The sequence below is a fragment of the Furipterus horrens genome, unplaced genomic scaffold, assembly GCF_987537825.1.
Source record: "Furipterus horrens unplaced genomic scaffold, mFurHor1.1.pri manual_scaffold_10, whole genome shotgun sequence".
In the NCBI taxonomy this organism is placed as follows: domain Eukaryota; kingdom Metazoa; phylum Chordata; class Mammalia; order Chiroptera; family Furipteridae; genus Furipterus; species Furipterus horrens.
The window spans coordinates 73,224,259-73,238,229 of NW_028327180.1; the positions used below are offsets into that span (position 1 = coordinate 73,224,259).

The following is a 13,971-nucleotide window of genomic DNA, read 5'->3' on the forward strand; positions in this document are numbered from 1 at the left end:
GTCACCAGTTTGATTCCCAGTCAGGGCACAATCCTGGGCTGTGGGCTGAATCTCCGGTTGGGGGCATGTGAGGGGCATCGATGTTTCTCTCCCTCTCTTTCTCCCTCCCTTCCTCTGTCTCTGAAAATAAATAAAATCTTTTAAAAACACACAAAAAAGAGGACTTATTATTTTTTAAAGAAGTGAAGTTATTGGCCCCAGGGACATACAACTGCCGAGTGGCAGAGCTAGAATCCAAAGGAGAGCTAGTCTGACCCAGAGCCTGAGCTCTTAGTGATTCTCTCTCTGATATGGAAAAGGCTTCCTGCTTGTTGCAAGAATCAGGATAAGGAATGAACTAAAAATTAAAGCTAATGTTTCCCTGTGTGGTTTCTGGGCCTCCAAAGATATCAGACAGCCTCGAGAATATTTACTCTTGAGTCTTTTGACCAGTTCTTAAACTTTAGGGTCCATCAGTAGCACGTGGAAGGCTTGTTAAAACGAATGGCTGGGGCCCACCCTGAGAATTCCTGGTTCAGTAGGTTTTGTTAGTGCTGCTGCTCTGGGAGCCATCCTTTGGGAACCACGGCCTCATCACTCTCTACGCTAAGGTTCTCTAACTCAGCCTCGCTACCTTTGTTGCCTCACCCACCTAATTAATCTTGCACTGCTCGGTCCTGGATCCCATGGGGTGTGGCTCAACAAGCTATAAAGTTATCTTTGGTAGTACTGTGTGGCTGGGGGTTCCCAGAGCTCTTTTGAAAATAGTGAACAGCTTCTACTCCAAAAATAATTTATTTTTGCCTTAGGTAAGTCCTGAGATCCCATCAGCTGCAGAAAGAGGACCCTGGATGAACCAGTGGTAGACAGCAAGGCAGCCTGGGGCCCTGAAGCCCGACCAGCTTTCTCTCAAAGGCAGGGGCAGTTTTGTTTTGTTTTGTTTTATAACCTTTAGGGATGCCCTCTAGGAACCAGTCACAAGAGGGCACTCATTAAAACTTCTTTAGAGCATTCACACAGAAAGTCAGAGCTGTAAACATGAATGTCTGGCCCTTAAATGCCCCTCTCCCCAAAACACATTCCTCCATCTGAAGAGGAGGCCTAACTGGAGTGCAGGGCATTTGCTTTCTCCGCACAGTCTCACAGGAAGCTGTGAAAGAAATAAGAAGCCCGTGGTCTAGGTCTGCCACACGGAGAGGCTGGAAAAAGGGGCCAGTAATCAGGATGAATGGATTTAATGTCTGACTTGTTTATCTAGCAGGACACATCGGCTGGTGATGTTTCCACACTGATCCCTTCAGAGCAAGGCACCTGATCCTAGGCTTTTGTGGACTGTGAAAAACAAATGAACAGTTTAGTGACAAAGCAAAAGAATTAGTCAATGGAGGGAAAACAACTGCAAGGCACACATGATTGAGGATCACAGCACAGCAGGCCTCTCTCCCTTTATGCGCAAGATAGCAGCTGTTGTGGGAGCTGGTACGAGAAGGTGTCGGTTCATGAGGTCTCAGACACAAGTGGATGGAGGCTTGGGCACCAGGAGGAAGCCTTTTGGAAGCAACTGCACCTTCATCATGAAGCACTAGAGGACAACAGAATCAATGAAAGGCAGGCTCTACTAGAAACAATAAGGTTTTTAAAGCATTTTCCTTTTCTTCAGGCAGAACTAATAAATCCTCCTTATTTCATCCTCAAGAAGGTGGCCGGAGGGTCACTGGACTGAACAGATGTCAGGATGACTCAGAAAATCTTAGAGAGTCTGTCTCTGGTCCTACAAATGAGAACTATTGCATTCTGGCCACCAGGTTATCAAGCAAGTCCAGGCACATAGCTGCACAAAAGTATCCCAGAAAAAAGGGATAAAAAAGATTAAATATCTAATAATATTGTATATCAAGCACTATATTCAGCTCTTGCTTTAGTTGTCATAGCAACTCAATAACATAGGTGTTATAATTATACCTGATTTACAGGCAATGTAATTAAGAAAACATGAATTTAAGCAACTTGCTTATGCGCACCCAACAAGTAAGTTTGGAACTACGATTCAATTCATTTCTGATGCCACATCATAATCTTAATCTTTATACCAAATTCCCTCCAAACAGTGTAGAACATATTTTGAGACCTAAAACCTAAAAGTACCAAAGGACAGAGCAGAAGGCAGAGGATTATCTCTTTAACTTTATATCATTAGTATCGACGTATGTTGATAAGTATGGTTTGGTCACCCATGGAGTAATTGGAAGATGTAAGCTCTGTCCAGTTCAGTCCATGAGGACTGGGATTCTTGAGTCAGCAGCCAGGCACAGTCCTGCAGAAAAGAGATTAAACAAAAGGGATTGGGACAGAAGGGAAGGGGAGTAATGGAAACTCCTTTCCTATCTTCTGGCAAGAAGATGGGTTCCTAACATTCTTTTGAATCTGAAGGAGACCTGTGCCAGATGCAAAGGAAAGAGTCAGTAGACAGTTCCTGTTTCACATTTGCCTAGGAATATACACCAACCAGAAATTAATGAAAGGGAGAATGTATTCAGTTAGTTCTTGGTTCACCAGAGTGCTCTCCAAAGCCTCTATGGGAACAAGAAAAACCCTGACATGAAGACAGCAGGGCATGGCTTCATGTGGCTGCTCTGACTGGGTAGCTCTCACCTTTGCAGATGCTTCCCCACCCTGCAATGCTTGGCAGTGTAAACCCACCTATTCTTCCATCACTTCTTCACTCCATCATTGGCATAAGAGCTGCAAATTTGTCAATGAATGTTCTTCCCCTTGCCATCTGGCAATATTAGCTCTCTGATAAATTGCTTTAACTTGTGCATTTGTTTTTTTGACAAATGTGACTTTTAGTTGGATTATGCAACATTCATAAATAGCAAGTGCTGTCTGATTAGAATCAATGAAAACCCTTAAGAGTTGCCAGCAAAACGGGCTCTTAACTGCACATCTTAGTTACTTGGATAGCCTAAACACTTGAAAGGCACCTGATTATTTTTGGAAAGTACTTTTTACTCACAAACTTATGTCATCTGTTATAAGTGTGGGTATGTATTTGAATTCGGATGAATTCTTGCAAGCAGACCATGCTCTGAATATAAGTGCTAGATACTTTGGCTTTGAAGCAAGATACACTTGGGTTTGAATCCTACTTCTGTCACTTATAAACTTCTGTCACGTGTTTCTGAACCTCTCTGTGTCTCTAGTTTCTCATATGTAAAATAGATATACTAAATCCTTTGCAACTCTGTCATGACAAATAAATTAAATCACACATGTAATGTGCTTGGCACAGTCTGGGTATATTATGGCTCAGTAATTCATTAACTATTATCATCACATGATATTCTACTCACAGAGGATTATGGCAGACACCATTTTCAGTCTCCATAATTCTTCCTTTCTGAAAACTGCCAAAGGGATGAGCCTCCAAAGCCATATTTTTATTATATGACAGTGCTTTAGTGACTGAGCAAGAATGAGGGAACTAAGGAAATGTGACTTGAAGCAATTTTTCTACACTCACCTAGCCACCGGGTTCTTGATTGAACCTGGTGTATTCTTTTCCCTAAAAGTTTGAGTTAGGAGTTTGTCTCCAGTGGTCTTCTGGACTAAGAAACTGTGAGGCAGTCATGTTGGCAATGTGCATGTTAAGGTGGTAAAGGTCAGTCTAGAGAATGATGTAGTTGTACAGAAAGAAGCAGATCTGACTTTAACTTGAAGTCAAAGAGAATGGTGCCTTTGTTCCAATAACTTTCCACTTCCATGAGAAAGCCCACTTCATCCATCTATCATCTATCTATCTACCTATTTATCTATCTGTCATCTCCCTTTTACTCACTACTTTGAGTAGGTTTCCATTGTCTTCAACAAAAAGATTTTTGCTAAGTGTTATCTCTGTACATGAGGCCACCAAATCTGCTCTGTGAAATTCAGAGAACCTAAGCATTTGAGAGTTACCTGGTTATTTTAGAATATTACACACATACACACACACACACACTTTATGTTATCTGTTTTCAACTCTTAAAGGACATTAAGTAGACAATCAAAATAATCATGTATGTAAGGAAGTTACACGTGTAAGGAAAAGAAGAAAGAATAGAGAGCCACTAACATTCCTGGTCTTACACAAACAGGTCACCAGATTGTTTTCCAGAACCCAAGCATGAAGGCAGAGGCCCTGGGTCTTTACCTGGTGTCGCACTGGATACTGTTGGCCACTGCTGATCAGGCCCTCCCGGACCAGCCCGTAGAATGCCAGCCTCCTCCAGGTGCACAGAGCTGAGTAAACACATAGACCCAAATAACAGTTAGACCATAAATGCCTTTCCAGATCTTGTTCCTCCCTCCAAAAGTGCCTACACCTCTGGAGACAGGGCCACAGCTAACACATTCTACTTGTGCTCGCATAGAAGCAATTACTGCTGAGCACCACCTTGCAGAAACGGTGAAAGCATTGCTGACTTACTGCCTGCTATATTCGGGCATAAACACTTTTTATCTTTACGGCAATTCTGATTTTCATTAATGCCATGGTATTCATTTAATCTAACTGGAAACCTATCAGAGGGCTAATGTTGTTTTAACATCTTAATGCTGAGACAGATGAGAGCTTGTTCTAAAAGCCCCAAGCCTCTCTTGCTGGTTCTCTTGTTTCCTGATTCTCTATAGCAAGGAGGAAAACACACGAAAATTATTCGCTCATAACTGCAGTATTATTTCATTTTGGCTACCAATTAATTCTTAACCTTACATTCTGTTTTAATCTTTCTGTATCTTTTACTCATAGATGACACCCCACCCCTACATTTAGTGACTAGAGGAAACTTAATGCCACTTACTCAGAGATCCCAGTTCAGAAGAGATCAGTTCAGCATGAAATATGGCAGGGAGTGAGACATGAACTGGGAGGTCATTAGAGGGCAGCAGAGACAGAACACGAACTGTTCAAGGGTAGAGGGAACATCAGAGACATTTGTGTATATGTGATGCCAGCACACATTAGACCCTCAAGTATTTGTTGGATGAATGAAGGAAGGAACAAATGGGGCTCTCAGGGTAAATATCATCCCAGAAAACCCTCACCAAAATTAGAGGACTCTTTTAAACTAGCCATTGGTTCATTTTGCAAACTAAGTTGCTACAATGAAACTTATACTACTGTTTGAAGGGGTTATGGGAGGTAAACCTGAACAGTTGTGGGGGAAGACCATATATTAGCTTAATATTCCCTTATTCTTTGGAAATTCAGTCATTAAGCTGTGTCCTATTGCTATTATTCCCTTCATCCACACCCTAGAATCTTCTCTTTTTCCCCAATATTAATAGTCTTTCAGTGTTTCTAGATCCTACCAGCAAATTATATGGGTTCAATTAGATTCATTCTAAAGGTGTAACTATCCTAAAACCAGCTCAGCTCAAAGCAGAATTTTCAAAGGAACAGTAACATGATGTCTAAGGTTGGAAAGGCCAAGAAGTCAAGCACATGTGTGAAAAAATGCGTGTTACTTAAGTTCACATCTCTAATATATGGTCAATGTACTACATTGTGAGTAATAAATTATATTTAGCTTTAATTTTTAGTTCATTCCTTATCCTGCTTAAATCTCATATCTTAATTGAAACCTGACTAGAAACACATTTAGCCTTTTTTTTAATTTCACTTAAAAATCGGGTAAGGATGTGATATATTTTAGCACTTTTCAAGTAAAGCACTAATTCAGTTGGGAAACAGTTGGTATGATAAGCCATGCCTTTCATATTGCATAGCTCCACCTCAAGAGCTCAGATGGAGGCAAACGCATAAGCTGTTCTAACAAACCTAAAAACTCCTTCTGATATCTCCGATTATAATAGGCCTAAAATTATGGCCCAGGTTATAATGTAACATCTCACCAAGCCAACTGCCGATCTTCAGCCCTTCACTGATTGCTTCTTGTTTAGAAATAGCAACCAGTATAACAATTTCTGCTCAACTTGTAGTGTAATGCTTAAGAATATGTTAATTAATTTTAATTTAAGGCATTTTAATGGACTGAAACTAATTTTTCATCAACTCAACACATACTTGGTAAGCCCCTCTCTTCAGAAATTGATCTAGGTTTGGTGAAGATCAACCTGAGTTGCACAGATATTTTGTGGGGCTTAAGTTTGAAGTTTATTTGTTCTTTAAAACAAAATTCTTTTGGTGGTAATGATCATTAGTTTCTCAGCCCTCCCCATTTGGTTTCCAAAGACATTCACAAATAATAAATCTTTCATTTGGTCCCATGGTATAGATACTAGATCACCTCTGGGAATAATGGTTGTTAATCAATTATTGTCAAAGAGACAAAGTAGAGAAAGCAAAATTACATTTCATCTGACTCTTTGAGTAATACTATTACTCTAGATTAATTTAAAGTAAGCTAGATTTGGTCTCCAGATATTTAATAAAGGCCCTTTACATGGCTCATCCTCCGAAGAGCCCATGCCACTGATGGCCAAAAGATAGCCACAAGATGAAAAAGATAAAAAGACTCTAGTAGGGGTGAACATGAATAAGAATAATTATCAGTTATTGTGTTGGATAGGCTATAAGAGTCAGAGTGAAATAGAAAATCAAAGTAGACAACACGTACATACACATTCCACAATGTACTCAAGTCCAAATGTGTCAGTATTTAAGATAAGTTTTAAGGAAGCAGGGGGCAGGGGCAGGGGGTCCAGAAAGTAGAGATGGAGAAGGGATAAAGGAAGTTGGAATTTCTTCCTTATAGAAATTGTGATGAGAGCAAGTATACAGCAGCCTGTCTCTGACTTTATAGGAGACTTATTTGCCAGCACTTGAGAAGCATTTGGCACTGACCACTTCCAATGTTTCAAGGAATAGACAGAGACAAAAATAATTACATTTCCCTGGCAAAGTGTCTAAAGCTTCTTAGTTTTGACAGCTGCTTCCTGCCTATGGAGGCATAATTTATCTGAGCCTTACAAAGTTCAGGTTCCTTCAGAGCAAAGGAAGGAGGAAAATACATACCTGTGCATTCCTGCTCTCAGGGAGGCAGAGTAACGCCAGTCAGGATTGGGCTGTCGTGGCTGGAAAATCACAAAGGGAGTTTTGTTAATATGGCCAAACAATGATCTCCCAGTGATGATGTCCACTGATTAGTTGTTTCTTAAATATTTCTATGCCTCTAAAACAAGTACTGAAGGAGCCATTTCATGTGCAGCTCTAAGATAATATCCATATAGATAGCACTTCAGGAGAAAACTAAATTAGCCCATCAGACCCCCCACATGGGCTAAATACCAGAGGAAACCAGATTTAATAATTCTGTAAGGACACGCTTTGGCTTCACCTTGCCCAAAAACAGTTCTGTGTTCTGAAAGCAGCACTAGGGAAGGGCAGTCTGTCTTGAGATAGGAACAGCTTTTGTTGTTTTTGTCCTCAGATGCTCCATGAAGGGAACACCCCCAATCTGGTATTCCAGTTGTAACAGGGCACATGACTACACAGGTTCTGCTACTCTGGCTGCACTGCAGAGCACTGCAATCTCCTGCTGGCTTTGCAGACTGCAGCATGTTTGACCCAGGATGGATGTGCCCAGTCATAACACCAGCAACTGATAACCGCCAGTCTGCTGATTGAAGAGGACTGCTAGGAAGGGGGAAACAAACCAGGGCAGAGTTTGACCTTGTTTTGCTACATAATCCTTTTTTGTAAAATTGTACTTGTTCCCTGATCCCCTGAGTGCTTTGCCTCCTCACTCAGATACTGTTCACTAAGCTCTAATTCTTTCACAGGGAGTAGCCGACATCTAAGAAGCTGACTCATTCTGCACCACCAATGTGTTGGAAAGATCTGTTACCCTGTGCCTACAAACAATTCATCCAAAGTGAAGGGGACAAAGAGGAAAATAGGGGCATCTAAATACTGTCCAGGGAGTTATGTGCTCAGCTGAAGCTACTCAAGAATCAATGGGGACAAAAATCAATAACCATCACTATTATGTATCAATTAAAAGTTTTATATGAAAAACCTGTGATAGATGTTCCTCTCAATGGGTTATCATGGGCAGAGATTAAAGTGGTCCTGTCACTAAATACTGAGGTCTATAAACTATTTCAAAATGTCAATAATACTTGTCCCTACCATTCTTATAGTTCATTCATGGGATTCACAGTGTTTCATAAACACATTTCTACACAACATTTAGAGAAGTGATCAGCAGCTCAACTTCCAGACAGCCTTTGGGATGGCCAAATGATATTCAAAGATTTGGCCAAAGTCAAGGCCCAGGAAAGCTGCAGCTTTAGGATACTTTAAATGTCTCCATACCCTAACTGCCCTCTCTGGTCCCTTTCAGTCTATTGGCAAGATATGCAATCTGCGTCATCTGTTTCTGAAGTTCACAAAATGCTATGGATATTCCATATAAAGTAGCATAAAACCATCTACTGACCAAAGGAAGGGGTTGCCATCTTCTACCAGTGGTGTTAGAACAGAAGAGCAAATGTTTGCAAATCATTCTGTAAATCATCTTTCACCCTGTCAGCAGCGCTAGCATCAGCTTGTCAGCTTTGAGAATCTTCCTTCAGGAAAGACTTTGATACCCGTTGAATCAATGTTGCCATTTTTTTAAATGATTGGGTAACATTCATGATGAAAACTGCTGCAACTTGATCTTTGGAACAAAATCACCAACCTCATTTTGCTGAATGGCAAAGTTCCAGCAGGACTGACCAGGAAATTCAGTTCATTACACAAATTCCCTTCCTCAGCAACATTTAATTTGTCACGCTGCTATTTTCTAGACTAGTCCATCAGCAACAAGATGCTTCTGAGATTTATTTGCTGGAATCATAGTTATGATAGCCAGTAAGATCAGGCAGGAAAAAGGTAAGAAAGTAAGAAATTAATGCTTTAATTAATTCCCATACAGTATCCATACAATACTAGGCAATGGGATAAGCACTTTATACAAGTTATTGCATTTAACCTGACACTTTCTTAAAAAAAAAAAGTTCATTCTTTTTTGAATTTTTCCATTCTATAAAAAGGGTAATATCTGTTTTGTTCATAAAACATGAACATCCCGAGATATTCATAATACATAGCTATGTCCTCAGAGCCTCGCAGGGTTCAGGTATTTGCAGATTTTTAAAAGTTTTGGATATATGAACTATCCATCAAGGGCAACATTATGGTTCTTAAATGACAAAAATGAGAAATATAAACTTTAAAGAGATTAAGTTATTTGCCTAATTGGTGTATTTAGCTAATAGTCATGTTTAGGTCTCCCTAACATGAAAGTCTGTGTTTTAAATAAATTTACATGAAATGATATATATTTTCCTTTTTTCTCCTTTTTACTTCTGAGTTTCCCAGATACTGCTTTATATTATAAGTAGACAAAATTAAAAATAATAAAATGTACATAGTTTTCATCCAAATTTGGTTAAACCTGGAAAAATTCAAGTTGAAAGGTTGACTTCTGATACACCTGACACAATGATGACATATATTAAGGCCTTGGACTAATTGTGACTGTTTGATTCTCTAACACTTGCATGGTACATCCCAAAACTGTCAGGCAGTCTTGCTCTGAGTAATCACCCAGAGACCACTCTAGGTTTATTGAGGAAGTGGAGAAAGGGGTCAAGGGGGCAAAAGAGCAAGGAGACAAAGGGGAGAAGCAGGGAGTGGGGCATGGAGACTCCTGGTCAAGCCCCCGGGCACCTGCCTCAGCCTCTGCAGGCATCCTCTCCACACTTTGCCAAACACACATTCTGGTGAGGGTGAGCCCCCCCATCAACACATCTAGTAGGTCATTTACATCTCCCTGCTTTTCTCCCACCAGGTCAGTCAACATATCGGGCTGGGTCCCTCAACATTTTCCCTGGGAAGTATCGAAGTCCATTATCATTTCCTATGGAAGGGGCTAGGACTAGGTTGATTTGCATATGGTTCATTTGCGACAGACAGAAGTCCAAGTGGGCATTCCAGCTGCCTTCATGTTCTGACAAGAGCTATGATTAATTCCTATTGGTAAAAAGCCCCAGTATGTTCTGTTGTTCCAAACCTTAGTCCTTTAGTAGAATAATGGTCACAAAATTCCAGGTGTGGAAAAATTCAGATAGATAGTCCATAGGGCTGATACAGTTTAATTGAAGAACAAGAACCTATTTAAGTTTCTATCAAAATTATGGCAAAGAATTAACTTATCCTGTTATGGTATTTTTATTATAATACCATAGAATATTTGAGCTACAGAAAGATGAATCACCTCTTCCAAGACAGATTTAAAATAAAGTAGGTTAAAAATACCCTATGTCATTCACAAACTCATAGGCCTACTCAGAAAATAAAATGCTATCTCCTTATCATGGAAATCCATGTTGCAGCTATCAATAAATGGCCCTCTGAGATATGAGACTAGATAGAACATCTCATTTTCCTTCCTAATATGACTTTTATTAAGGATGTATTCACAGTATTCAAAGTGATATTCTGTGAACATTGGTATAAACTATGATAGGCAGAATACTAAGATGGCCCCCAAGATCCACACACTCCCATGTATAAGCCCTGACTAATCTCAAAGACTATATGTATATGATGGCTCTTACTCCATGATTAGGTATGTTAAGTAGCACAATTGGCTCAAGAAAAGGAGGTCACCCAGGAGGGCCCGACCTAATCACATGGGCCTTTAAAATCTAGGTCTAGAGGCCAGCGACAGGTATCCGTGAGATTTGAAGCATGAGAGAGATTCCATCAGTGAGAGAAGATACTCCATTATAAGCTCTGAAGATATCAGGGGCCATGGGGCAAGGGCCTTAGAGCAACCTCTAAGAGTTGAGAGTGACTTATAGCCAAAGGTAAAAAAAAAAAAAAAAAAAAAAGTTGGGGGAGGATTTCTCTTTTCAAGCAACTGAATTCTGCCAACAACCCAAATGAGCTTGAAAGTGAATTCTGCCCCACTGGGGCCTTCAGAAGAGAACTAGCCCAGCTACCATGTTGATTTCAGCCTTGTGAAAACCTGAACAGAAGCCCTGGCTGCTGTGGCTCAGTGGATTGAGTGTCGGCCTGCAAGCCAAGTGTCATTGGTTTGATTCCCAGTCAGGGCACATGACTAGGTTGCATGTCAGGTCCCCAGTTGGGGGCACAAGTAAGAGGCAACCACACAGTGATGTTTCTCTCCCTTTCTCCTTTCCCCTCTCTCTAAAAATAAATAAATAAATACATAAATTATTTAGAAAACAAAACAAAAACCTGAGCAGAAAACCCAGTCACACTGTGCAGGACTCTGAGATAATAAACAAGTATTGTTTTAAACCACTAATTGGTGGCAATTTCTTACAAAGCAGTAGAAAATATACATATAGACTGTTGGTTATTAAGGCAAAAAAGAATATAACATTTAAAATAATCATTGTTAGGTTTCGTATTATTTGTCTAGTAAAGCAAATTGGGAATTCTAGGTTAAATACTTGCCTCTAAAGTCATTTACAACTCATAGTCCACAGAGCAGGAAAGTAAAATAAACATGACTTTAAAACATACCTAATGGGTTTCAGTACAACAGAAAATGCTAGGTTTGCTTAATTCTGGATGTACAGCCTGCTAACACAGCAGTTACTCTCTCACTCACGGTTTCACTTCCCTGGAGCCCAGAGTTCCAACCCTGCAAGGCCAGAATGGAACTGATGTTGCTTATGTGCCAAGGAACTAACATTTCTCTTCACTTTTGCAATGTTAGATATTTCTTTGTATTTTCAAGTACAAATTCTTGAAAGACAAATGAATAATATGTAGGCTGGCAGATTTAAAACACCAAGAAATTCTCTTGACTTTTGATTTTTGAAATCATGATTCAAGATTACAATGCTCAAAATATTGTATGAGTAACCTAAATTCACACTATAATATGCACAGGGAAACTTAGCCAGGTGAAGTCCTACATAAGTCACATTCAAAGATACCAGTAAATCCCCATTAAATTCAGCTAAATCTCTGGGCTTGATGATGATCATTTTTCCTCAAACATTTACAAACTGGTATCATCCTGACCTCCCATGAGAGCAAAAACTGGTGGCCAACAAGGCAAATATCCAGAACTGACTCTGCTATTCTGACAGCATGCCAGTAGACAATTTATAATATGCCAGACTGTGTCCCTGCAGTGTTCTGAGGTAGACCAGATGCCCATATAATAGCTCACTCCTGGGTCAGAGGAAAGGGTAGGCCAATGACATTCAAGCTACAATAAATAGATTTCTTCATCAGTCAGAATATGTACAAGATAAAGAGACAGAGAAGAGCTCAGCCATAATTCCATCTGGCTCAGCATATCTGCAGAAAAGGAAGGAGGTAATTTGAAGAAATTATTATATTATCAGACCAAGAAAATAAACCTTTTCTCAGAAGAAGGGTCCTATAATCAATAAGGAAATGGCAAACCAAATAGTCCCACCCACTCAAGGATGAAACACTGGAATGAAAGTTCACAGATATAATTTCTATGCCTATCCTGACCAATGTGCACTTTTTATAAATTTGCCACCAAAACACTTTACACTTAGTGCAAATCTGATCCAGGACTGAGTCACCAGAGAGAAAAGTCAGTCCTGGGGAAAATAAATATGGTGCCACTTAAATAGAAGTGTTAACCCATTTAGGTCACTGCATCTGGAATTAAGGTAAATATGTGCACACAGTGGCAGAAGTAACTGAAGATTTAGTGACTACTAATTGTTTGGAAATAAGTGAAAGTGAATATAAAACAACTCATTTCTGCTAGTCTTTTAGAATTTCCACATCTTGTACCAACTGGTCCCACTGAGGCACAGTTGGACAAAACAGCCCAGAGCACTCAAAGTGACTCAGTAGTAATAATAGGACCACAAATGCACAGAATTCACCTTAAGATTCAATTCCTTTTCTAGGAGACTCTGAAAGCTGTGCCCGCCACAGTCAGTATCAGGTTTTCAGAATCCCCAAAGAGATATTCTGCCCTATTGCCAAATAGTTACTTCAAAAACCTCATTGCACAAGTGGCTCACTGGGGGGTAAAATTCACCAAAAGATTAGAGACTGATGTTAAATGCTGATGTTTAATTAGCAACGAGAGAGGAATCAGAGAAAGAAGAGAGATAAAAGATCTTAACAGGCTATGTCAACTGTAAAACAAACAAATAAAAATATATTAGCCTAGTAGTAACATTTTTACTCATTGAGCCACCTATTTGTGACCTCTTTCTATGCATGGAATCACTTTTTCTAAAAACAGTTAATTTATGCTACTAGGAGAACCACTGGTAGCACAAATGCCTGAATATCCCCTATCAAAAGAAGTAGAAACATTTTGTCTACTCATGCCATTTCAAAAACCACAGTCTTTGGAGCCAGACAGGCATGAGTTAAAATATCACTAGCAGAGTGACTATGTATGTCACTTAGCCTTTCTGAGCTTGTTTCCTTACATGTTAGATAATGATAATAAATGTGTATTTAATATATGACCTACAGGTAATGAAACCATACATACATTGCAAAGCAGAACACTTTCCTATAGCAGGGTAGTCAGTGAGTGCAAATTCCCTTACTCATCCTCTCCAACCCCCATCTAATTTTAATGTAGGCACATGGCATTAATTGCATCCCAGGACTCTCCTGCCATCTGCAGTAACTAGGTATGGAAAAGAGAAAACCTAGCATGGGAATTTAACAGGTTGATCTAGCAGTGATGACTTTCAGAGTTGAGTGATGTTTGTTCCCATTTTTTGCCATGCTGTGACAATGTGACACTCTCTCCCCAACACTGCAACAATTTCAGGAGCTGTTGATTTTAGGTCCCTTCACTGGATTTCCAAGTGTCTGGCAGAAATTTGCCTTTATTAAAGTCATGTACTCTCCTGGCAAAGTCCCACAGAGCAAGCACTTTTCTCATATAACTTGCTCCCTAGATTAAAGGTTTGTGTATCAAAGCACATATTAACACTCAGGTC

At 39.8% G+C, this 13,971-nt stretch overlaps 1 protein-coding gene across 3 annotated transcripts in view; it reads right to left on the reverse strand.

Moving 5' to 3' along the window:
- LOC150000651 (protocadherin alpha-C2) overlaps window positions 1–13,971 on the reverse strand; it is a 122,788-nt gene that overhangs the window by 23,233 nt on the left and 85,584 nt on the right. For all 3 annotated transcript variants that reach the window (XM_090288159.1, XM_090288158.1, XM_090288157.1), the window contains exons 2-3: window positions 6,998–7,056; window positions 4,172–4,260 (exon numbers count right to left, since the gene is read on the reverse strand). In XM_090288159.1, the coding sequence (XP_090144285.1) occupies window positions 4,172–4,260; window positions 6,998–7,056 (148 nt within the window). The remainder of the gene's footprint in view (window positions 1–4,171; window positions 4,261–6,997; window positions 7,057–13,971) is intronic.